Source organism: Phocoena phocoena, chromosome 9 (genome assembly GCF_963924675.1).
Source record: "Phocoena phocoena chromosome 9, mPhoPho1.1, whole genome shotgun sequence".
In the NCBI taxonomy this organism is placed as follows: domain Eukaryota; kingdom Metazoa; phylum Chordata; class Mammalia; order Artiodactyla; family Phocoenidae; genus Phocoena; species Phocoena phocoena.
In genome coordinates, this window is record NC_089227.1 from 40,608,285 (window position 1) to 40,632,904 (window position 24,620).

General features: G+C 36.2%; 1 protein-coding gene and 1 pseudogene across 1 annotated transcript; both read right to left on the reverse strand.

The window, feature by feature from the left end:
* Positions 1–1,057: 1,057 nt before the first annotated feature.
* On the reverse strand, positions 1,058–15,945 carry C9H7orf78 (chromosome 9 C7orf78 homolog). The gene is given in 8 exon segments (XM_065883549.1): positions 1,058–1,108; positions 1,110–1,154; positions 1,723–1,862; positions 3,072–3,122; positions 3,125–3,155; positions 5,000–5,246; positions 5,473–5,666; positions 15,793–15,945. Coding segments are annotated over 8 exon segments (912 nt in total).
* A 6,759-nt stretch (positions 15,946–22,704) lies between these two features.
* On the reverse strand, positions 22,705–23,613 carry LOC136128569 (taste receptor type 2 member 7-like; annotated as a pseudogene).
* Positions 23,614–24,620: the final 1,007 nt, after the last annotated feature.

Genomic DNA, 24,620 nt, shown 5'->3' on the forward strand with positions numbered 1-24,620 from the left:
ACTGAAGCCTGCGCACCTAGAGCCCGTGCTCCGCAACGTAGAAGCCACTGCAATGAGAAGCCCACGCACCACAACGAAGAGTAGCCTGCACTCACCATGACTAGAGAAAGCCTGCATGCAGCAATGAAGACCCAATGCAGCCAAAAGTAAATAAATTAAAAAAAAAAAGAAATATGTCAGAGGAAGACAATTACTGTATGATATGACTTATATGTGGAATCTAAAAAATAAAACAAACCAGTGAATATAACAAAAAAGAAACAGACTCACAGATAAAGAGAACCAACTAGTGGTTACCAGTGGGTGAGGGACGGGGGAGGGACATCATAGGGGTAGGGGATTAAGAGGTACAAATTACTATGTACAAAATAAATAAGCTATTGTACAAGGTTATATTGTACAACACAGGGAATATAGCCACTATTTTATAATAACTATAAATGAACTATAACCTTTAAAAATTGTGTCACTATGTTGTACACCCAAAACATATAATAGTGTACCTCAACTATAACTTAATTTAGAAAAAAGAAAAAAAAAAGCTATGCTATAGGTATGCTCTGGGTGGTGTTCGTGCCTGGATGGACAAGGATATTCAAACAAGATGGGTGAGTAGGGAAGGCCAGAAGAAGGCTGCTGGGAGGATGACTCCCAGAAAATGGTCAAAGGCATGTGAGGAGTTAGTGAGTTGGTATGCCCAGGCTTCTCAGATGACAGGACATAGCGTTACTGAGGCAAGGAATACAGGTGTTGTTAACACTTCTGTGTGGAAATAGAATGTTTCCTGTTGTCTTGAAAGGAGGCAAAAGAACGTGGAATGGTGACATGGTCACTGGTAGTTTTCCAGAATTCAGCTGAAATCCAAGAAACATAATAATTATCTGATCAAGGGACTGGATTCTTTCAGACTCCACTTAAAATGGTTTAAGCACCACGCAAATACTTCATTTATAATTCCTAGGATAGTAGAGCTCCCATAGGATAAAATACACAGTAGTAAAAATAGTCATTTGAGTAGTAATTCTCAAGAGTTAATCTAAGTATTCAACAACAAATCTTAAAATTTTTGCCCACTGTTCTTGCATGTCTTAGTAAACTTTTCTTCCACAACGATCCATAAATGCACTGCATGCATCTGGCCACCTTCTGTGTCTCTTAAGGAAGATGGTACAAAGGAAGTTAGCAAAAGCAAACGTGTATCGACTTTAATTTTCGTTTATCTTTTTAAAATTGCTATTTAATAATCTTTGCTTTAAAAGCTTGCTTTGCATGCCAAATGCACATCTTGTTCTGCTTGGACATACAGGGCTGTTCAAAGCAGCCTTATTTGTCCAGGGGAGAATTTGAGCCATGAAGTATGTGTTTCAGCATCTTTTTCTGAGTGTATGACAGAGTCTTCTTGTCAGTCCTTCTTACTTGAGTGCAATTCACTCAAAATGGGCTGCTCCAAATAAAGTGGGAGTAAACCTGGGTAAGATTCCTCACAATCTTCAGCCCTCAATCCACCATGCCAACTATCTTTGTAATAATAAAAAAAAAAAATCCAAAATTCTAGATAATCCACTACTTGCATTTTAAGAAAAATCAGAAATCTGCATGCTTTACTTTTAAAGATAGAAGTATCTTTCACTCCAATAAATGAAAAACTCCTTCATTAAAGCAATCATTAACGACAGTGCAGGAGACAAACTACAACAGCCATAGAGAAAGAGGCAAACTCACCGTGTGTGACACAGATTTAATAGGCCACAGGGCTTTTGGTAAAATTAGCATTGAATCCCAGGTGCATTCATGAGGCTTGTAGGTGATAAATCTTTCTGTAGTGTTCTGCTGACTTTCCTTCAGCAAAGGGCATCCAGTTACTAGAGACAGGAAGACAAATGAGAAACTCAGCAATTACATTAGTCTTTGTTCATGATGTCTCTCAGAATATGGTCTCATTTTTGGAGATAAGGACCCATGAGTAGTAAATTGCTGGGCAATCTATAAATGCGAATCTTAATAAAAATTTGCTTATCCTGTCCACCCTTTCTGCTGGAATTAATTTTGTCCTTCTTCCAGCTTCAATTCAAATCCTACCTTAGTTTATTTCCTTGGAAACCTCTTTTTAAAACTTTTTCACATTAGTGCTTTGTGACTGGAATGGCATATTTTGTATTCTATCTTATATTTGACTTAGACATTTCTTAACATCAAAGGCTTGGTCTTATTGGTCTACAAACTATTCTTGGTATTTTCTCCATAGTGACTCATATATCAGGAAACTTGAGGTGTACCAATTTAATTACACACCTAGAGAAGATCTTTTAAATTTAATCCATGCCAAAATGTATACATTGTTTGCAAATACATTATCTTAATTTTCCAATTATAAAATTATTTGCTACTCATTTTGAAAAGAAGAAAACAAAATTCAACCATTATCCCACTATCCAAAATCAGCCACTGTTAACACCTTATTGTTTTGTTTATAATTGATATGCAATTATAATATGTAAATACAGTATGTATTATTCACCCCATCCAAATAAAAAATGCTGCATTATACAAATTAAGTCTGCATAAACACTATACAAATAGCACCATAATAATAATGGTATGTATATTTACCATGTGTTAGATGACACATGCTTTACATACATTAACTAAGTGCTTTACATATGTATAACAGATTTAATGGTCACAGTAATTCTATGATGAAGATTCAACTATTATCATTCCCATTTACAGATGAGGAAACCAAGATATAGACAGTTTAGGTAATTTAGGGCAATGAAGCCAAGATTCAAAGCTATGCAGCTTGCTTCTGAAATGTATACATTAACTCATTGGTTCTCTACACAGAACACATTGAGTTACAAAATCTTTAATAATATGTTAAAAGTTGTGGATAAGAAAGCATATGGATTGTTGCCATTAATTAACTGGGCATTTAAAAAATTTACTGTATCATTAAAGGTGATAAGTAAAAAATACTTTTTAAATTATTTGCCTTTTATGTATTACTATCAATATATAATGCAGAAAATTTATTTTTTTGCCATATGCATAACCTTATTATAGTAACTTACCTGTACTTAAGTGTTGTGACTTAAACTTTAATCCTTTTGGTCCCTTTTCTAAGTTGTCACAAAACTTGGTAAATTATGTTGGTACTAGATATGTAAAGAGAAGATTGTGTTACTACTAATAAATATTGTTTCATATTGCTAACATTCAATTTGGAATTTGGTTTTTCCAAATATTAAATATTTCACCAGTAAAATGCAATTTTGAGGATTTTGTTATAGCATTTAAAACTTGCCTATAAACATTTGATAGAATAATCTAAGATTCAAGACAGTGTATAACCAATTAATTTATGGTGGAGTGAGGACTTCGATTATCCTTCTGTGAATAATTCAGAAATGATATTTTAAACAGGATGAAATTAAAGGAATCTATTCAGAATTTGGTAAAGTAATCTTAAATGCAAATAGAGTTACATGCTTTATTTCTAGAGCTGAATTTATTTCAGGCAATAGGAAAAATATTGAACAAAGCTAAAATAATTTGCTGAGGCTGGAATAGAATAAATATTGACTTTTTAGTAAACTATAAAACAAAGTTTTTTTAACATGGTTAAAATGAACTAATATAAACTGAAAAGTCCCAGCTTGGTATTGACATATACACACTACTATATATAAAATAGACAACTAATAAGAACTTACTGTGTAGCATAGGGAACTCTACTGAATATTCTCTAATGAGCTATATGAGAAAAGAATCTAAAAAAGAGTGGATATATGTATACGTATAACTGATTCACTTTGTTGTACACCTGAAACTAATACAACATTGTAAATCAACTATACACCAATAAAAATTTTTCCGAAGTCCCCCATTCCTTGAACTTGTACTTACCCAAGTCATATAATTTTAACTAGTGAAATATTTAAATAAACCAATGGCATTTGATATTTAATTGACCTCCCCTCATCTCGAAATGGTAACATATTTCATTTACTACATATAAAAATGTTTAGATGCTCTGGACAAGTAGAGAAGGTTATGGATCAAGGCATCTTGAATTTCCCAACTTTTATCCAAATAGCTCCCAAGAGTTCACTTTTATTGAATATCTCAATATTCCAAACCCCATTGTAAGAAATTTGTATATAATTGTCTCCTTCATTTACTTAAAATAACCATATAAAACATATAGTATTGTTATCTTAAAGTATAAATAAGGAAAGAGGCTTAATAACTTGTACAAAATTATTAGAAAGTAAGAGAACTGGGATACACTGATCCCAGAGGCCATGCTCTTAACTGCTTCCCTATATTTTCCCAATGGAATAAATTTTTTCCTTTTTCTAGAATTTTTTTGGTATTATCATTCCTATTGCTTCACTCTTTACCTAACAAGAATCGCATTTATAAGTTAAATTATACACCTAAGTATAGGATATATCCATATACTAGTGGAATTATTTTTTGACTTCATTTGCATCTCCTTAAATATATATTCACCACCACCACTTTAAATTAGAAATTCTTGCCTATATATTATTTAAATTATTAATCATTAGACTCATTTAAATAATACAATATCCCCTCTTTGTCAATTTTCATTCACTCATCCACTTGTTCCATGATTTGATTTCATTACTACTAGACTGTAAACTCCTGGAAACTGAGGTCTGTTCCCCAATTACACCTCAGTCCAAACTCTTCTTGAGCCCTAGAAAAGCCATCCCTAGTTGGTCATTCCAACTGGCAGATAAAACCCTATCAGAAACATTAACCAGAGTCTTACCTCTCCTTGCTCATTCATTTATTGCTGAATTTGAGTTGTATTGTTCCATGAGAAATAAAGATGCAACTTTATACACATTATATTCACATATACTTTTTTTACTCATGTAATAGTTGTTATAATTAAGAAATGAATAAAAATAATATATTTCCCCCTTATCTCTTTTAAGTTATTTAGAATCAGATGTTCTTTTTGTACCTGTGAAAAGTTATGTGGTTTTGGATTGAGGTATACATCATTTGGAGATTTTCCATTTTCCACAAATATTAACTTCACTTTATGTGAATCCAGATGAGGAAATGTAGTTATAAATTTAGGAGACATGGCCCTGTTGGGATGATTCCTTATGCTGGGAAAGTTAAGCACTGTGCCTGGAAAAATACTTTTTTTTCTCCTTTCTTCTTCCTTAATGGTCCTTGATGGCTTTTCTGGAAGTCTCAAAGATGTATACAGTTGGGCTTCCCTGGTGGCGCAGTGGTTGAGAGTCCGCCTGCCAATGCAGGGGATATGGGTTCGTGTCCCGGTCCGTGAAGATCCCACATGCCGCGGAGTGGCTGGGCCCGTGAGCCATGGCCGCTGAGCCTGCGCGTCCGGAGCCTGTGCTACGCAACGGGAGAGGCCACGAGAGGCCCAGTTACCGCAAAAAAAAAAAAAAAAAAAAAAAAAAAAATGTATACAGTTTATAACTAAAATCAGGAGGCTTTATTTCCCATATGTTGACTTTTATTTCAGATTGTGGTGCTTTCAGGACATTTTTTTTCTATTTGGAGTTGAGATCTTGTGTGGGACCCTGCTGTAGCCCCTTTGCAATATTCCTGCCTCTCCTGCCTTTCCGGGACTCAAAGGCGTGTTCACATGTTGGAATCTGCAACAGATATGGAAATTGGTGAAGTATGCTACTGTAGAACTGTGTATTGAATATTTTCTCTCTGGGCCAGGGTGATCTCTAAAAGATTTATGAAGCAGGAAGAAAAGCTCAGAAATGACAAGAAGTGTGTGTAGAGGGGATGAAAGTATCATGGCTGCTGCGAGTATTTATTCAGCATCGTTGTCACAATAGTCACCACACTAGAGACTAGGGATTCAAAATGATTAACTTGAAATCCATGTCCTTAAGTAACTGAGAGGCTATTGGGAGAAAGGCATGAAAACAAAAACCAAACCTGTGTAACGTGACAGATACTACAATAGTGTTACGAGAAGCAAGGAGAGTGCTCAGCTAATTCTATCAGGAAAATAGAAGTGACATCAAAAGAAAAGTTATCATTTGAACTGATCTTGAAGAATAAGTAGAAATATGCCAGGGGGTAAAGGAAGGAAACAACATTTCACCAAGGCACAGAAAGTATGTAAAATTTGTCATAAGCTATTTCTAGGATTTCTGTGGCCACCTAAACCATAATAAGTGCATTGTAGCTTCTACGATTGGGATCTATGGATAAGAATCATGGATTTGCTCTTTGTTGATCTGTGACAAGGATATGGTTGGCACACTTCTAGGATTTAATGAAGGTGTAGTATGTTACTAGACAATGCCAATGAATTTAAAATCTCCATGGAAAGAGGAATGATAATCAATTAAAATATATTTGGCTAAGTGGAAATTAAACAATGCTGGTTCCTGGGAAATAAGGATCTGAGGTGGGGATGAATTTCCTTGTCTTGTGCTAGAATCTTGTGTTGTTTGACAATAACATCAAAATAGAGGTTTTTCAAGATTCTAAATGTTATTATGCAGTAATTCAAAGTTGTGTATAAAGAGAAACTACTTTGGAGACACACTGAAAATGTCAACTGGAAAAAATTAACAATAAATATTTTGTAATATAAAATGATAAATTGTTTTTCAACTTCTAATATGAATATATATTTTTAATGACTATGGCCCATTGAGAGAAAAGCAAGAAGCATGTGTGGCAGGAGCTTAGCATATGTATATGAGGAGGCAGTGGAATATAAAGATAGAAAAATCAGTTGGGGTTATATTAGCAAAGGTCTTTAATGACACACCAAGGAATTTTAATGAATCAAAGATAATACAGAATTTCTTAACCAAGATAAGAAACATAAGAGGAGGATCAGTTTATGGAAAAAGACCATAATAATAAGTAGATTTAAACAAAATATATGCCCACTATATAACTGGAAGTATAGGCCTGTGGCTAAGTCAGCTTTTGCTGCAATAATGCTATGTAACAAACTGCCCACAAACTCAGTGACAAAATAAATTTAAAAAAAAATTTTGTTACAGGTTGTGGGGAAGAGGCAGTTAGGATTGACTGCTAACAAGTACAAGATTTCTTTTGGGGTTGAAAGACATGTTCTGGAATTAGATAGTGATGATAGTTTCACAACATTGTGAATATACTAAAAACCACTAAATTGTACATTCTAAAATGGCAAGTAGTGAAATTAAGTTATATAAATTTTATCTCAATTAGAAAAAACAAATTAATCATTAAATCATGTTGGATAAATTTCAGTAAACGTAAAAGACAAACTTGTTTTCTGGGAAATAGAAAGAACAAGACTATAGGTGTTATCTAATTGAGTCCACTTAAATTTTGCAAAAAATAGTCAAAGGGAACATGAAAGCTTCTGCACAGCAAAAGCAATCAACAGAGTGAAAAGGCAACCTATGGAATGGAAGAAAATATTTGCAAACTGTTTATCTGATAAGGGGTTAAAATCCAAAATATTTAAGAACTCCTTCAACTCAAGAGCAACAGAAACAAATAACCTAACTGAAAAATGAGCTAAAGACTTGAATAGACATTTCTCCAAAGAAGATATACAAATGGCCAACAGGTGTATGGAAAGATGCTCAACATCACTAACCATCAGGAAAATGCAAATCAAAACTACAATGAGACATCATCTCACACCTGTCAGAACAGCTATAATCAAAAAAACTAAAGACATTAAGTGTCGGTGAGGATGTAGAAAAACTGGAACACTTGTACACTATTGGTGACAGTGTAAAATGATGCAGCCACTAAGGAAGACAGTGTGGTGGCTCCTCAAAAGTTTAAAAATAGAACTGCCATATGATCCAATAATCACACTTCTGGGTATTTATCCAAAAAATTGAAATCAGAATCTCAAAGAGATATCTGCACTCTCATGTTAGTGGCAGCATTATTCACAACAGTTAAGATACAGAAGAAATCTAAATATTCATTGCTGGATGAATGGTGTTGGAGGAGGTCATTGTGAGGAAGTGACCACCAGTTGACCCGTGAGCTGGACCTAGGCAATCAGACGTCCCTTACCCCCTACCCTGTCCTTAGAATGTGTGCATCACTTGCCTTTCCTGCTCTAGAAGCTGCCCAAGGACACAGCCTTGTAATAGTAATATGGTGCCGAGACTATCTGGACTGTATACGTGACTTTATCCAGTGAAGTCCTCTCTATAAACTTTTTAAATTGGGGGGGGTGGGGAGCACAGAGATCTACTCATCTTGGCAGCCGCCCAAGACAAGTCACGTGTGTAAGTTCCTTTGCTTCTTAAACCTGCCTACCTCCCAATCTGGAGTGGTCTGCCTCTGTCTTCCATCTCTCCTTGCCCTCCACGTACAGGGGCCAGTTTCAGATTACACCTGTGCAGCTCCTGAGGAGGTTGCAAACTAACAAATGGATAAAGAAAATGTTGTATATACACAAAATGGAATAGTATTCAGCCTTAAAAAAGAAGGCAATTCTGCCATATGCACAAATATGAATGAAGTTGGAGGACATTATGCTAAGTGAAATAAAGCCCGTCATGATTCCACCTATATGAGGAAATCTAAAATAGTCAAACTCACAGGAACAGAGAGTAGAATGGTGGTTGCCAGGGTCTGAGGGGGAGGAGGGATGAGGAACTGCTATTCAACAGGTATAAAGTTTCAGTTATACAAGATGAATAAATTCTAGAGGTCTGCTGTACAATGGTGTACCTATATTAACACTGTGTTGTGCACTTGAAAATCTGTTAGGAGGCTAGATCTCATGATAAGTATTCTTATACACTTTTTAAAAAGCCAAATAGAGACAAAAAAACAGTGTGCTTAATATCTGAGTGAGAAGATTAGAAATTCCTCAAGTGTTCAAAAATATGTTATCCTCTGTTGCTCATTAATACGTTAAAAATAAAGGAGAGCTGATGAATAGGGAGCCACTTACAATCTCTACAAAGTTGCTATAAAATAAAGTTAATCACTAAAATAACACACCAGTTAACAACATATGTGGAAATAGGATTACTATTTCCTAAGCAATGCAAAAAATATAAATTAAATAATAAAATATGTTAATTTCATATTTCTACATTATACGGTAAACAATAGGAATGTCTGCATAGAAATTGAAAGGGTTTATAAATAAAAGATTTTTACAAAGAAAGGGTGAGAGTTTGAAGGTTGGCTGTACCCTTCCAAGATTCATCCAGAGGGGAGAGCATGCTGGTCCATATTTGATATTTTTATTTTCAGTATCATATCTATCTAAACTTAGAAGACTGATGCATGACTTTTCATAACCTGGGCCATTTAACATATAAACCATTAATTCTTACTCTCATCTAACTTTCACCAAATCACCCTAAGATGATCATTTGGCTTTGCATGTACAGTAATCTACTGGAAGACAATGAGCTAGAAAAAAAAATGAGTTAGTTTGGTTTTTTCTCATAAACTAATAAATCTGCATGTTCTGTTTTTCGTGTTGGACTCTTCTGAACCTGGTAATGTGACATCAGCCCTGACCTACGTACTGACCTGGAGCTGATGAAAATCAAGCCCTTGACAGTCAGTTGTTAATTTGCTCCCAGTATATGCCTTATTTTATAACTCTCTTGCCTCATTTCTGACCCTTCACATTTCTGTAGAAATATATTTTTAAACTTCTGAGAAGCACTGAAGGCTCAGCCTTGACTAAAATTGTAAATATACCTGTCTCCTGCAGGGCTCTGAAATCTGGTTACATGAGCAAAGAAAGCACATGAGTAGACTGATTCATGGTCAGGGTTTTGTAATCTCCTGCCATGAAAAGACATGAAGATTGATGGTGTTGGTGAGACAATGAAGTGTCCCACCAGGACATACAGCTATGAAGAAACTGACGAGGAGGGTTATAAACTGGAAGAATAAGAATAGATCAAGACCTCAGAAGTCTCATTGATATAAAAAACAAGTATCATGGCAGTTAGAGAGCTAGACAGCCATCAGACTAAGAAGCTGTGATTGCAGAATGCAGTGCTGGTCTGGCCCTCTTTTTGACTAGGTAGCTGGGAATGAACACGCTCATCTATCACCTTGCTGCCACTAAAGCTCCCATCTGTCTCTCTCTGTATATGCCTGGGTCTTCCTGACTACCAAAAATTGCTACTATGTGATATTTAAACTAGTGAGAAATTATCTTTAATTTTGCATGATACTTCATTTTGGCCTTATATTATGAATTTATTGTTACATATTATTCCTTGAATAATATGTGTGTAAAATTAAGCTTCTATAGTATAATATATGAATCATGCATTAGCATATGTCATTGTAGTCCCAAGACACCCCAGCAGAAAGAAATCAACTGGAGATCTAGTTGAAATATTGAAGCCTGTGATGGCAATATCACATTATAATCCTCACTTTACATGGAAAAAGCTAAGGCACAAAGAAATACAAAGTCATAAGATGTGTAGCTGAGAAAGTCAGAAAAAGTAAACTAGCAATATTCTCATTCAGTCAAAGATTTAGTGGTAAATGTTGATATTACAAAAGCTATATTTTGGCCAAGATGGCTCACTGGAAATAAAAGAATGGCTTAATCTGCATTCAGTAAGCACAGTTATTCTCCATCTATGAAATTACACTGGTCTCAAGGATCAGTTTAAATGCCACCTCCAATAAAAGCATTCCCAGATCTATCAGGATTCATACTTCCTTCTGAATACAGCAATGGAACTTGAAGCTACATTTTGGCTTGTACCTTGTATTAAAGTTAGTTGTTTACAACATCTGCCCCCAAATTAGAATATAAAATTGAAACAAAGATTTCTATCTTTACAAACACTATGTAGGGTTCTGCATATTTTAGGTTGAGCCATGTGAAATTCCTTTTATTCAACGATTTTTCTACCTTACAAAAATGCAGACTTTAAATGGTTCAACGGTTTGAACCATTTGGCAAGCAATTGGTTGCCAAATTCTGGAAATTACAGATGCTCCTTTTTTGAAACTGTATCTAAAAGCTCAAATATCTAATTATATTTTTTTCTAAATTTGCTTACGTATCTGAGTTTAATTTTGTAAACTTAAGTATTTGGGGAGATAGACAGAGAGATAGATTGATATAGATATATACCTGATACCTAAATGATGCCAACATAAGAAAAGAGCATTGTAAAATATTCTGCTATTAAGATCACAGTGAACTCCTTAGACCACGAATTCATGCACGTTTGTAGGTTTATAAAGAAACTCAACACTTTCTTCCAGCTGGGCTTTCTCCTTCTTAACATATTTCATGATCTCCTATTTATAATATTATATATAAAGAGATTGTTTCTCTCTTAAATGAATTCATCTCATATATCTTAACATAAAACACACAGATTCCAAAGACTTAGACAAATTGACAAACTGGAATAATTCCAAATAAACAAAAATCAGAAGCATTCATTAGAAAATCAGTAACTTCACTCACCATTTAAAACTTTGAGTTTTAATAAAAATGTTTATGGCAGTATGTCTCAGAAGATCTTTTCTGCAAAACCAAATGAGACTAAGCAAACAGATAGTTTATAAGGGAAACATTTAGCCTTTGCTTTACAAAAGAACTTGAAGTATATTTAAGTGTTACCCACCCGGGTTGCTAAGAAACAGAATTAATTTTCTAAAGGAGTGAAGTCAGAGTAGGAAAAAAGAGTGAAAGCAGGACCTCTAATGTTGTCTAAAACCTAGCAACAAAGCAATAACTCCCGAGCTCTTTTTTGAAAGGTTAGAAAATCAACATACTACAAAACTCAATACTCAGTAAATGTCAAGAGGAAAAAAGAGAGAAAATAATTCCACTCCAGTGCAGTTTTCCTGAATGTCTTGACAATTTATTTTTCATATTTGTTTAGTAATCTCTTTTGTAAGTCAATGTGAGTTGACATTTAATATAAACACAATTTGAAAAACAGTTTCAACTCTTTTATTACCTTGGGTTGAAGAAGGTTTGAGTTAATTTCCTTAATGTTCACTTTATAAGGCAAATGAAGATTACAAGTTCGTCTTCCTAACTTATGGCTTAACCTACTGATTTCTGCAAAATAATTTATGGAGAAAGCTTTCTATTTTTATTGATCAAATTCTACACTCACTGATAATATATATATCTTGGTGAGATTTAAAAAAAATAAACTTGTCATAGAAAATTTCAAATATGTACCAAAGTAGACAGAATTGTATAATGAAACTTCATGTAACCATCACCCGGCTAAAAAACTGATCAACTTATAGCTCAAATTGCTTTAAATATACCTCCAACTTATCTCCCTCCATTCCTCATATTATTTTGATGCATCATATCAACTTATCAGTAATTATTTTAGGATGTTTCCACTAAAAGATAAAAACACTTTTATTTTAAAAGTGTATGCATAGCACCACTATGACATGTAAAACAAGGAACATCAATTCATTGATATTGAATAGCCAGGCAAAATTCAAGTTTCTAATTATCTCACAAAAGTCAAATATTTTTGGTTTTGCTTTTTTCTTTACAGTTTGTTTGTGATTTGGGCTAGTTATTCACTCTCATTTGGTCCAAAAAATTCCCGTGACCTGAGCATTAACTTCTCTCTTCCTCATATTTTTCTAATGAGGCGTAAAATTTCCTGAACAAAGATCTCTAAGTCTGGAGTCTTTTGACTAGCTTAACTATTGTTTCGTCTGAAGTGAAAGTTCGCCACTGGGTGGCAGTGCATTACTTATAATTTTATCCCAGTTTGTAAACTGAGACTCGAAGATAAATTTGCCTGTACTGTTTTCCCCAATATTCAATTTCACTGTGTTTTTTCCTTGAGGAAATGACACTAGAGTTGGGTTTACTCAATTTCTTACAGTTTTGATATAAAATTAATCTATCTTTATGCTGATTGTATTTCTCTTTCTCTCTCTTTGCATAGAGATGCATATGATTCTTTCTCAAAAGCATATGTTCAAAGTGCCTTTTATATTTGGTTCACTACTATTGTTTGCGATGTCAAAATACATATGATGTGGCCACAGATTTAAAGAAAATTATAAATAATTGGCTAGAAAAAATACAAACCTATAGGAATACATCTCAAGACAGGTACTAAATGTCAAATGATCCATCCTGACAGTTACTCTCCTGGGAAGTTAATAAGGGGTAGATCCTTGAAGTTTAAGAACCTCTCTGAAAATTTCTTAGAGCAACTAAGATCTAGTCTACTTCTTGACAACAACAAAGTTCTTAATAAAAAGGAGAGGAAGGGAAGATGATTTAGATGGGTGGACAGCATAAAAGCTACTTTAATTCTCTTTAATGCTTTCATGAATGCTTTTCAAGAAGTTTCTGTTAGGGAAATACTATTTCATGGTTAAGTGACTCAAGTTATATATAGAACCATCCAAAAATCTCCTCTTAAGTAGATACTTTGAGTGTATAATAAATTTTTACTGCACATGAATATGTGTGGGATGTGCAAGGATCTGTTGCTCAGCTTCCACAAATTTAGGAAGGTACCCTGTTGTGGAAAATAAAAACCTCCACACTCTGACTTTTTTTTTTTTTGCAGTATGCGGGCCTCTCACTGTTGCGGCCTCTCTCGCTGTGGAGCACAGGCTCACCGGCCATGGCTCATGGGCCCAGCCGCTCCGCGGCACATGGGATCCTCCCAGACCAGGGCACGAACCCATGTCCCCTGCACCGGCAGGCAGACTCTTAACCACTGCGCCACCAGGGAAGCCCCACTCTGACTTTTACGTCTCCTGGTATTAAGGAATACGCACATTTTTTCTTTACTTTAATATAATTTTATTATCATCTCCAATATCTAGGTTTTTTTCTTTTAAAAATAACACATTAGATATTTGCCCTCTGGTCTTTGGAATTTTGGGTATCATAAAAAGTAACAAAGCATCATCTTATCTCTGCAAATTAGTATCCCTTATTTTTCTGTGCAGAGATGAGGGGAAGAAAATTAAAGCATGAGAGTGATCACCATTTAAAAGTGAAAAAGAAAATGTCCTATAGTGTTTTCCCTTCCTTTCCAGCTAATCTCTTAAGCTGAATTCCTTGGCTCCAGTTTGGGGAAACTTTTTATTATTGTCTCCTAAGGGTCAGTCACATAAGCTATCCCACACCACCTCTCACATCTTTGTTTACCTGAATTATGAGCCACACTTAATTTAAAGTAAGATTCTAGAAATTAGAAGAGAAGAGTTTTTATTTTTTATTACCCACCACTAAGAATTTAATAGCTTCTAGTTGGAAGGCATTGAATGCGCACATTTTTGGAAAAGCCACTTGAATAACGTATGTTTATACAAATGAATTAACTTAAAGTGTACTGTAGTAATAATCTTATCACGTAAATGTAGCTTGAAATACTCCATAAATTAACAAGAAAAATAGGTTTTCAATTATGTTCAGAATAAGAAAATAAGAATGAGGGAGTTTCTTGGGCAGAAGGAATAATATTAATGAATGCCATTATGTAGCTGAACAGTTTTGCTTCTGTTTTATCTCCTCCCTTATGAAAGGGAACAATTTCTACACTGAAAATAGCAAACATGAAGAGGAACAAATTGAAGCTTGAGTTAGATGAGGAGACAAGATACTATACTTATTTACACGAATTCAGGTCCATAAAACCATAGGAGTTACACTTCAGAACAATGAGAGAACTGGCAGTGGGAAATGAGGTGGTACCCTGTGAAACCTTGTCGAGAGGACAGAGTTATATGAGTGGATATCGGAGATTAGACACACTTGAGTTTCCCCTTGACACAAGGTGGGCCTCTTTGTGAGTGCCACCTAACATGCCACACAGTGTGGGTTAAGGAATGGATTTTACTGGGGTAACAGTTTTACAACCAAAGATCAGAAAAAAGGGGACTTGAGTTCTCAGATCTCCTAATATCCTCTAGGTGGGGAATGAGGAGTGGGGCACACAGTTGAACACACGGTAGATGAACATTCTGGGTGACAGGAACTCCTCCTGTTGCTCTCCTGTTCACAGTGCAAGTCTGAGAGCACCTTTATCAGTGGGGATGTGGGGAGCAGAGTACACTGACTAACGAGTTAACCGCACACCAGCCTTACTGAGTTTGGATGCCAGCTGTTCACAGGAGTGTCTGGGAAAGCCAGCTGCTCAGCGTTTGGTGACTTTGGGGACCTGTGCAAAGTTCAATTCCTATATTTTGAGGAAAAAAGCTAACAATGCAGGGGGAAGCTGAGATTAGAAGCAACCCCTCTCATCAGAAGAGGGAAGACCTCCCTATTCTAGCTGTCTCATTGTCCAGGCAGATCAAGGTGAGCTGCCTGGAGCATCTTAGGAGAGTCATGCTTATTGCACTAGAGAACGTCAATAAATTCTACAATAGGTTTTCTAGCAGACAACTGGTGAGTACTCTAGGGAAGAGGGGCTTTCTTTTCACTATTAGAAATGGAGATCAATTCACCGTAGATTTATCTACAAAGCAGGGCTGTGTATGAATAAAATAGGCCTAATCATATGTGATGCTTTCACACTGTACATAAATTTGGCTGCTCTGCACTGAGCCAGAGACTGCCTGGGTCATTGTTATTGATGTTCATAGCTTGTCTGTTGATTTGTGCTGTTTTCTTTCCTTCCTCCCATGAGACTGCTCAGATTTACCATGGTTAGAGAACCGCTCCTTCAGTTATCCATGCTCAAGTCACACCAATTAAAACATGCCCCCTTGACAAGAGTGTGAGTGATGTTTCAAAGAAGACTTATCCATTCCACATTTACTCACCAGGTCAAGCACTACAGTGCACAACACTGTCCCACATCTAAAACCAGCGTTATCAGTGACCTCTCCTAAGGACCTAGGCAAAATGGCAAACATTGCCTTCTCACCTCTTTCTACCACACCCTTCAGCCTCTTGGTGCCTTCCTTCACTCCCATGTCACATACTGCTGTCCTTTTGTCATCCTCTGGTGGTTGTGAATTCTTGTTTTACCACTTCATTTAGTCTGTTGCCTTTTATAGCATTCTAAAATACATGTTTACTCTCTTTTGTGCCTAATAAAAATACTAACCCTGTTCATCATTTTTAAACTTAGTATACTTTACCTCTTTTCTCAAAGTACTCATAAAAAATTTTAGTTCTATTTGTCCAACTTCAAAACAGTAGAGAAATGGATTTAAGAATAATAAATAATCTACACGTCTTCCACAGAGTGGCAACTGAAAATTTTTCTTGACTTAATAAAATACTGACTAACTGATCTTTGCTGTGTGCCACTGTTCTAGGTGCTTTACACTTGTTAATACACTCAATCTCACAGCAACCTTTGGAAGTAAGTCCTTTTATTATCTCATTTGACAGATGAGGAAACAGAAGGAAAGAGTTTAGTGACTTGTTCAAGGTTATAGAGCTAATAAGCAATGGGGCCAGAATGAAAATCCACCCCATCTGGCCTCAGAGGCCTGGTTTTCAGCCTCTGCAGTACAATAACTCTAAATCAGTGGTTCACAAGGTGGGGTCCCGAGACCACTAGCATGAGTATCATTTGAGAATGTGTTAGAAATATTAATTCTCAGGCCCTACCCAAAAACCTATTGAGTCGGAAACTCTGGAGATGGGGTGCTGCAATCTGTGTTCTAACACACCCTCCAGGCGATTCTGATGTTCAAATTCAAATTTGAGAACCTCTGCTTTAGAGGTTACTGAGGGAACTGCTAGTACAGATTCTAAAACTTTTTTTATCTGCTTTTTCTTTTTGTGATTTTATGACTGAAATCAGAGAAACTTTAACACACTGCAGTGCATATGTTAGAACACTTGTCAACACTGATAGAGGTATAGAAAATTTTTAGAAAACTTAGCGTACATTTAAAAAGCAAAACCAGGAATTCCCTGATGGTCCAGTGGTTTGGACATCATGCTTTCACTGCTGAGGGTGTGGGTTCAATCCCTGGTTGGGGAACTAAGATGCCGCAAGCCACACACTGCGGCCAAAATAATAATAATAATAATAGTAAAAATAAATAAAAAGCAAAACCAGAATCTATTAATGATTTTAAGATGATTTAAAGGAAAAAATTTTTACTTCTGTGAAACTAGGTATTGAAAAAACTATAGTTTTTGGGGAAGTAATGGGGAAGTAAGATTTTTTTAAAGAGAGACATAAGCATAGACTTAGCAACTTTTAAAATTATGTATTAAAACATATTGCAAAAACTAAGGGTCTCTGAAAATGCAAACTTACATTTGAAAGAATCATAGCATAGAAAACTGGGTCCCATAAAGCTCCATCCTCTCCAATTCTCATAATTTTCCAGAGTACCATTTCCATTGTCTTTATCGTTTCTATGAAAATATATACCCCTAGAGAAACTGGAAAACAATATTTGGCATAATAGTAAAAGAGCAGTTATTGATATAACCCGAGTTATGTACTTTAAGCATGAAATACTTTGTGCTCAGTGGATGTTGTATGGCAACTCTTGTTAAAATTTCCCAGAGTTATAACATTTAAATATTTTCTTTCATTCGTCTTTTATGTATAGAATGGGCTCTTAGACAGTGTCACAAGAAGGATTCCATTAATGACTCATTCCCCTCAATCAGAAGTATATAATTTGGGTATCATTTTTCATGTGTCAGGGATCCTCTGTTCTGAGGAATCTGTGACACAGAGAAGAGCCCTAGAAAAAAACTACAACGTTGATATGATACACCTTTATTTCCCATTGGCCTTTTTCTCATTCCACCCTTTACTGGCTCTCATACTGAGATTCATCCCATCCAAGTCAAACATGCAGAGTTTATTTTTCAGAAGGCACCCCCTTATTGAAAATGACCTCCTCTCTTTACTCCATGGATCAGGGGTCAAGTAACTAATACACATTTAATCCCTGCTACAATCAGAATACCTCCTTTTGATAACAAATCAACATTTGGTGTCACTAGTAGTGTGCGTGGCACATTCATAACCCCAATCATAGAAAAACTACATATGTCTCTTCATCCTGAGATTACTTATGTGAAACTTATTGGTAATTTCCCTATCTATCCCCTCAGTAAAATCCAGGAAGCTTGCCTTACAAAAGGGAAGGAGTTCTTAATAAAAATTTGTAATTCTCATTCTTTTAGAAGTTTGGATGGATATGTGTGTGTATGTGGGAAGGAAGTTTTTAATTTTCAGAAGATTTACTATTTAAGCAGTGTCACACAGAAGAGGCACAAGATTTGGGGGCTTAACTAGTAAAAGTTTTCTCTGTAGTAACTTAACTCCAATGGCTAAAACTAAAACTTTTTACTAATGAATTAAATATAAATTCTGTAGTGTTGATAAGAGGAAGAGAAAGCTGTGTCTACTGAGGGAGAAGCCAGAAGAGACAGAATAAATACAGACGTCCTCAAATTCATTTTTAGGTTTGAATCAGCTGTGACGTGCCCAAGAACTGGAAACATGAACATTCTTACCTCTCAGTATTTACTTATTTACTGAATAAGTGTATATGTGGTCCTCTACAGTAAAAGATCTCATCCACCCATAACAAAGTCTTCCAGGATACAAAATTATCAAGAACACATTGGGAAAATAAGCCAAACTCCTATTTGCAGATTTCAAACTCCCAGTGACATTAAAAGTCTTTGTGGAATCTATGGGAATTCCTTGTCTTACTTGAGTCCTGAAAACGTCGAGTCCTGTATTTCTGCCGTAAACCTCTTTACCTCAAGCAGTTTCGCCACACGACTAATTGGTCACAGGACTATTTCGCCATAAAAGATAAATAACTGGTTGACGGTTACATTACACTAGAAAAGGTAACCTATCAGTCTTTGCAAATTCTTAGGTGAGCTAATCCAAGCCTGGTTCTGTTAGGGTGAGTTATAACTTGTATGTTTTGTAATGGAAAATAATATTATTTAAATGCCATTAAAATTTCTCCTAAGAAAGGCTTTATTTCGAAATGAATATATTTCTTAGGCTCCAATTAATATACTGTGATGCAGTGAGTCACAAACCTTGGTCCATAAAAAGTTGTATCAGAATTTTACAGGGTGGCTTATTATCCAGAATCTTGGGCTCCATCTCCAGAGAAAGCCTGGGAATCTACAATTATAAAATGTTTCCCAGGTGACTTTGATGCACAATTAAGTTTAGGAAAAGAAATATGGAATTTAGATTTAGAAGGTGAGACTCAGGTCTAGATAATTCTAGACCAATTCTATTGTCTATTCTAGACCAATTCTATTGTCTCTTCAAGTGTAGATTTCTTCATCTTTAACACAGATGATAATATCCTCTATCAGGGTTGTGAGGATCCCTGAAATAATATACACAAAAAAAGGCAATTCTGGAATAGAAAATTACCTAACTACTGAAATACATTTTAAAGGCACTGATGCCTTTTTATACAGACTTTATGAAATCTTAGAATGCTTGCTATGCCACAGCCCCATTCCAAGGAATTCCTAGCCTGAAACCCATTCCAAGGAATTCCCAGCCCATAGCATCATTACAAAAGGTTCCCATGCCAACAGGCCTCATTCAGATTCCCATGCCAGAATTTTTCAAGGCATTAGTACCAATTTGCTTACTTATGTATAAATACTATTAATAATAAAAGATTTTCCTTTTTAAATTGTAAAGTTTTATTTCACCTTTTATGAGTTTCGTTTTGTTTGGGTGAGCTCCTTCCTTTTTTTCTTCAATAATGTAAACATTATTTTCAACTCTATAGTTCTTTTTGTTAATGAAGATACTGGTTAATTATAGAAAAGTGGTTAAAAACAAAGTTACAACCATAAAATAAAACATTATTAAGCTGTTAAAAAATGCAAATTTCTCACATGTAATTTAAATGCAAATGTAGTATAAAGTATATATACAGCAGGATCCTGATAATGTAATAAATTATACCCATCCCATACATATATATAGTTATATATGTCTATATGATGTATATTTCAAATCCTGAAAGAATGTATATGAAAATTTTACCTGTGATTGTATCAGGTTCACTTCTAATATGTCTCTATTATCCCAATTTTTTTTTTTTTTTCGCTGCACTGCATGGCTTGTGGAACCCGAGCCCTCGGCAGTGAAAGAAAGGAGTCCTAACCACTGAACCATCAGGGAATTCCCCTGTATTTTCCCAATTTTTTACATTGACTGTGTATTATTTTACAATTTTCAAAAAATTACTAAAATTATTTCTTGAATTTAAAAAAAATAGATGAGCATAGTAGAGGATATAAATGGCCAAATGATATCAGATCTCGCCATGTAAATATCTGCCACGATACCCTGCGTAATTCAGGCACTAGCATAAATAAGACTTTCAGCTTGGCCTAGGAGACCAGGGGGTGTGGGCTCCCCCAGGATGATGCAAAAGCTTGTAAATCGGTTCTATAATCTGAGGAGTAGTTTCCAGTTACACAATTAGCCAAAACTCAAGATGTAAACATAGTAAATACCCATTTTCCCAGCAGAGAGGTTAGTCCCACCTGACCTATAACAAGTGAGACTGGTACAGCAATTTCCCTATCATATAAGAGTCAAGGGATACTAAAATGTAAATTGAGCACCTATGTGTACCTCATTTCAGACTGTTAGTAAACCAAGTATGAGATGAAATAGATAATAAATAATTTCACCCAATAATAGAATAATTCAGACATTTGTGAAATATTTTTTAATTGACTTTGTAGGGACATAACAGAGAAATGTCATAGGATGTCATAGGTAATAGGGTGAAGTCATTTCTTGTCATGACTTTCAGAATCTAAAATTGCCTGTAAAGAATACCGGAAAGGGACTTCTCTGGTGGCGCAGTGGTTAAGAATCTGCCTGCCAATGCAGGGAACACGGGTTCGAGCCCCGGTCCGGGAAAATCTCACATGCCCCGGAGCAACTAAGCCAGTGCGCCAAAACTACTGAGCCTGTGCTCTAGAGCCTGCGAGCCACAACTACTGAGCCTACATGCCACAACTACTGAAGCCCGCATGCCTAGAGCCCATGCTCCACGGCAAGAGAAGCCACCGCAGTGACAAGCCGCATACCGAAATGAAGAGCAGACCCTGGGCTTCCCTGGTGGCACAGTGGTTGGGAGTCCGCCTGCCGATGCGGGGGACAGGGGTTCGTGCCCCGGTCCGGGAGGATCCCACGTGCTGCAGAGCGGCTGGGCCCGTGGGCCATGGACGCTGGGCCTGTGTGTCTGGAGCCTGTGCTCTGCAACGGGAGAGGGCACAGCAATGAGAGGCCCGCGTACCGCAAAAAAAAAAAAAAGAGTAGACCCTGCTCACTGCAACTAGAGAAAGCCCGCACGCAGCAACGAAGACCCAACGCGGCCAAAAATAAATAAATAAATAAATTTATTAAAAAAATAAAGAATAATGGAAAGAAAACCAAACAGAGAGGGTACTGGCTTTAATGAGAGAAGAACCAGGTTTGAATTCCAATTATACCACTTGACTGTAGTTGAGTGGACTTAGGCATGTATAATGACCTCTCCAAACCTTAATTTCTCAACTGTAAACCTGAGATAATTCTACTGCCTACTTTACAAAGTGTTCTGAGAATGAAATAAAGAATTGTGTGTGGAAATATTTTGTAAAGTAAAAAAATTCACACATACATGTGCACATATTCACACACATATCTAGTTTTTTTTTCCCCACCCTGGCAACTTTTAATCCATTTAAACTACAATTTATTTACAATTAAAATGACTACCTAGCTTTTTATTTGTTTAAGAGCCAGTGAGGATTTCACAGATTCAAACAGATATCCTGAGATGTAAGATACTACAAAAAATATTTTCTTCCCCAAAGCAACAGAATTGAAGATTTTAAAAGAGCAGAATCAATTCAAATCTAGCAACAGATTTCAAAGCTTTTACTTTAGATCTTCAAGTCATTTGCTGCAGCCATACCTCAGACAATATTCCTAGTAGGAGGGAAGTTAAAACACCAGTTGAATGATTTCCTGCTGGGACTCCATTGTCAGCAACCTCCCTCACATCCTATTTTGGTATGACTTTCACACTTCAGGGGGTTGAAAAATGTTTCTTCAACTCGTAAAAAAATGGAGACCCTACATTGTGTATTTATATGCCAGCTCTATTTGCACCTTATCATTTACCAACCTGAACTAGTAACTAAAATCAAAAGCAAAATAAGACTTTAATCTGTGTATCTAGCAAAATAAAACTTTAATCGGTATATCTGAGTACATTGCCCTGACATACACACACTTTCAACATATAATTTGCATTTTCAAATAATTACACTAATGACTCTCCTTGGAAAATAGTTATGTGCAATCAAATAGCCAAATTATTATACTGTTTCAAGTCTTAGACTAAATCAATGTGATGTTGCTCATCTAAACCAGAAGATTCTCAATGACCTGGGAAGACAGATAACAGAATTACTTTGGTCAGCCAAGTGAAGTCTTAGTATTTTTTTCCGATTTCTAACACAACTGGCACTCCAATGCAAGTACTAGTTATCTATATGTGTTACTGTCATAATATTTTTAAGTACACAAGTCCTGGAAAAAGAGATATCTTATCCATCCAACATCAAAATTAGTGCTTCCAGGGGAGAGAGAGAACACACAAAACACATAAATAAACAAAAACAAAACACAAGTCCATTGAAACCATGACAAGGCAGTACAAAATGTTTTACATTGATCCTCCTCTTCATTGATTCTTTCTGAGGCAGAGAAGTCTCCTGATTGGTTGTTGGAACTTAGAATTACTCAAGATAATTATAACCGAATGGCCAGAGGGATATATGCTGCCATTATGTCCTTCACCACAAAGAAGCACTGACTCCCATAAAGAATACTGAATGTCATATTTGCCATGAAGGCAGCAAAATAAGAAATAAAGAAGCAAAAGAATGTTATCACTGATCTTAATGCATTAATATGGGCTTCAGTGCTGGCGTTTCTAAAACCAAGAGGTTCATTTTGCATCTGCTAAGCGTGCTTATAGAGAGAAATGAATAACATAACAGTTCACCTCACAGATATGGCCAGAGGAAATATTAATGCCAAGTTGACAAGAAGCACTTCATTAATCTGCTTTGTCTTGAGTTTAGTCCTCTTTAGCATGGCATCCCTGAGGACATCAATATCCACATTTTTAGGGTAATCCACCTTGACACACAGAGTTGCAATGCTCACGGAGGTCAGCAGGCTTCCCAGAAGCAGTCAAGGCATTAACTTTGAGATCCTGAATTTCAGCCAAAGAAAACAGTACTGGGTGAAGTGTGTTATCTTGAGGCAGTAAAATACAGAGAGACAGGTGGCAAACCAGAGACTGACAGAGCTGAAAAACATCCCAAAAAAATCGTCGCTGTACCATAAATTTTTACTCTATAAAAGAGTGGAAAGAACGTGAGAAAAACTTTACCATTAACACTATCTGCAAACCAAATCTAGACATCCCTATGCATATGAAAAGGAGATGCATTGCTGTTAGCTTTCTGCTTTTGACCAATTCATTACAGTTGATGATTATAAGAAATCCATTTACTGTAATCCCTGTGATAAATTCTGCTGACATGAGGATAACATGAAGACGAGCTGACAAAGAGGAGGCCATGTTTCCTACCACAAATCTTACCTTTTCCTTGTGGATGGTGTCAAATACCTCCTCCATCTGATGTTGCAGATAGAAACATACAGCACTGAGAAATCTGACCTTCTGCCAACTTCTGGATCGTAAGTAGAGTCTAGCACTAGACTTTTTCTTTAAGGAAGAAAAACTGAGGGAGTACTTTTTTAATCTGGTGCCCTGAATTTGAAACTGAGGGAATGCAAATCCAAAGATCTGAATAATGGTTAAGTCTTCCAATTACATCCCAGTAAAAACTGCCATATTGGCATTATTCAGTTCTCACGCTTACTCAATTATGCCAAACATCTGATTATAAATATTTTTTATTTAGGTTAACACTATTTCCTTTCTGTCTCTTGTTTTTTCCTAAGGACAAATGCCACATTCTTGGGACAGACAGCTATTTCTTATTATTGGCACAAGTATCCAGTCTCAGATGTGACTGTTTCTTTTTTTCCCTCATAATAATCACTCCAAGACACTTTGAATGAATCCTTCCTGATCCTCCACCCCCACCCCAGCCCCACAAAAGACAATTTTTTTCTTCAGACTTGAAAATCATTTCCTGGGACCTAACTTTTTTTTAAAATTTATTTATTTTTGGCTGCGTTGGGTCTTCATTGCTGTGTGAGGGCTTTTCTCTAATTGTGGCAGCAGGGGCTACTCTTCGTTGCGGTGAGCAGACTTCTCACTGCGGAGGCTTCTCTTGTTGCGGAGCACAGGCTCTAGGCACACGGGCTTCAGGAGTTGTAGCACACAGGCTCAGTAGTTGTGGCTCACGGGCTCTAGAGCACAGGCTCAGTAGTTCTGGCACACGGGCTTAGTTGCTCCGCGGCATGTGGGATCTTCTCGGACCAGGGCTCGAACCCGTGTCCCCTGCATTGGCAGGCGGATTCTTAACCACTGCGCCACGAGGTAAGCCCCTGCAACCTAACTTGGTATAATAATCCTTCATTACCCTAAATGATCTCTCATATTTTCAGTCTTCTTGG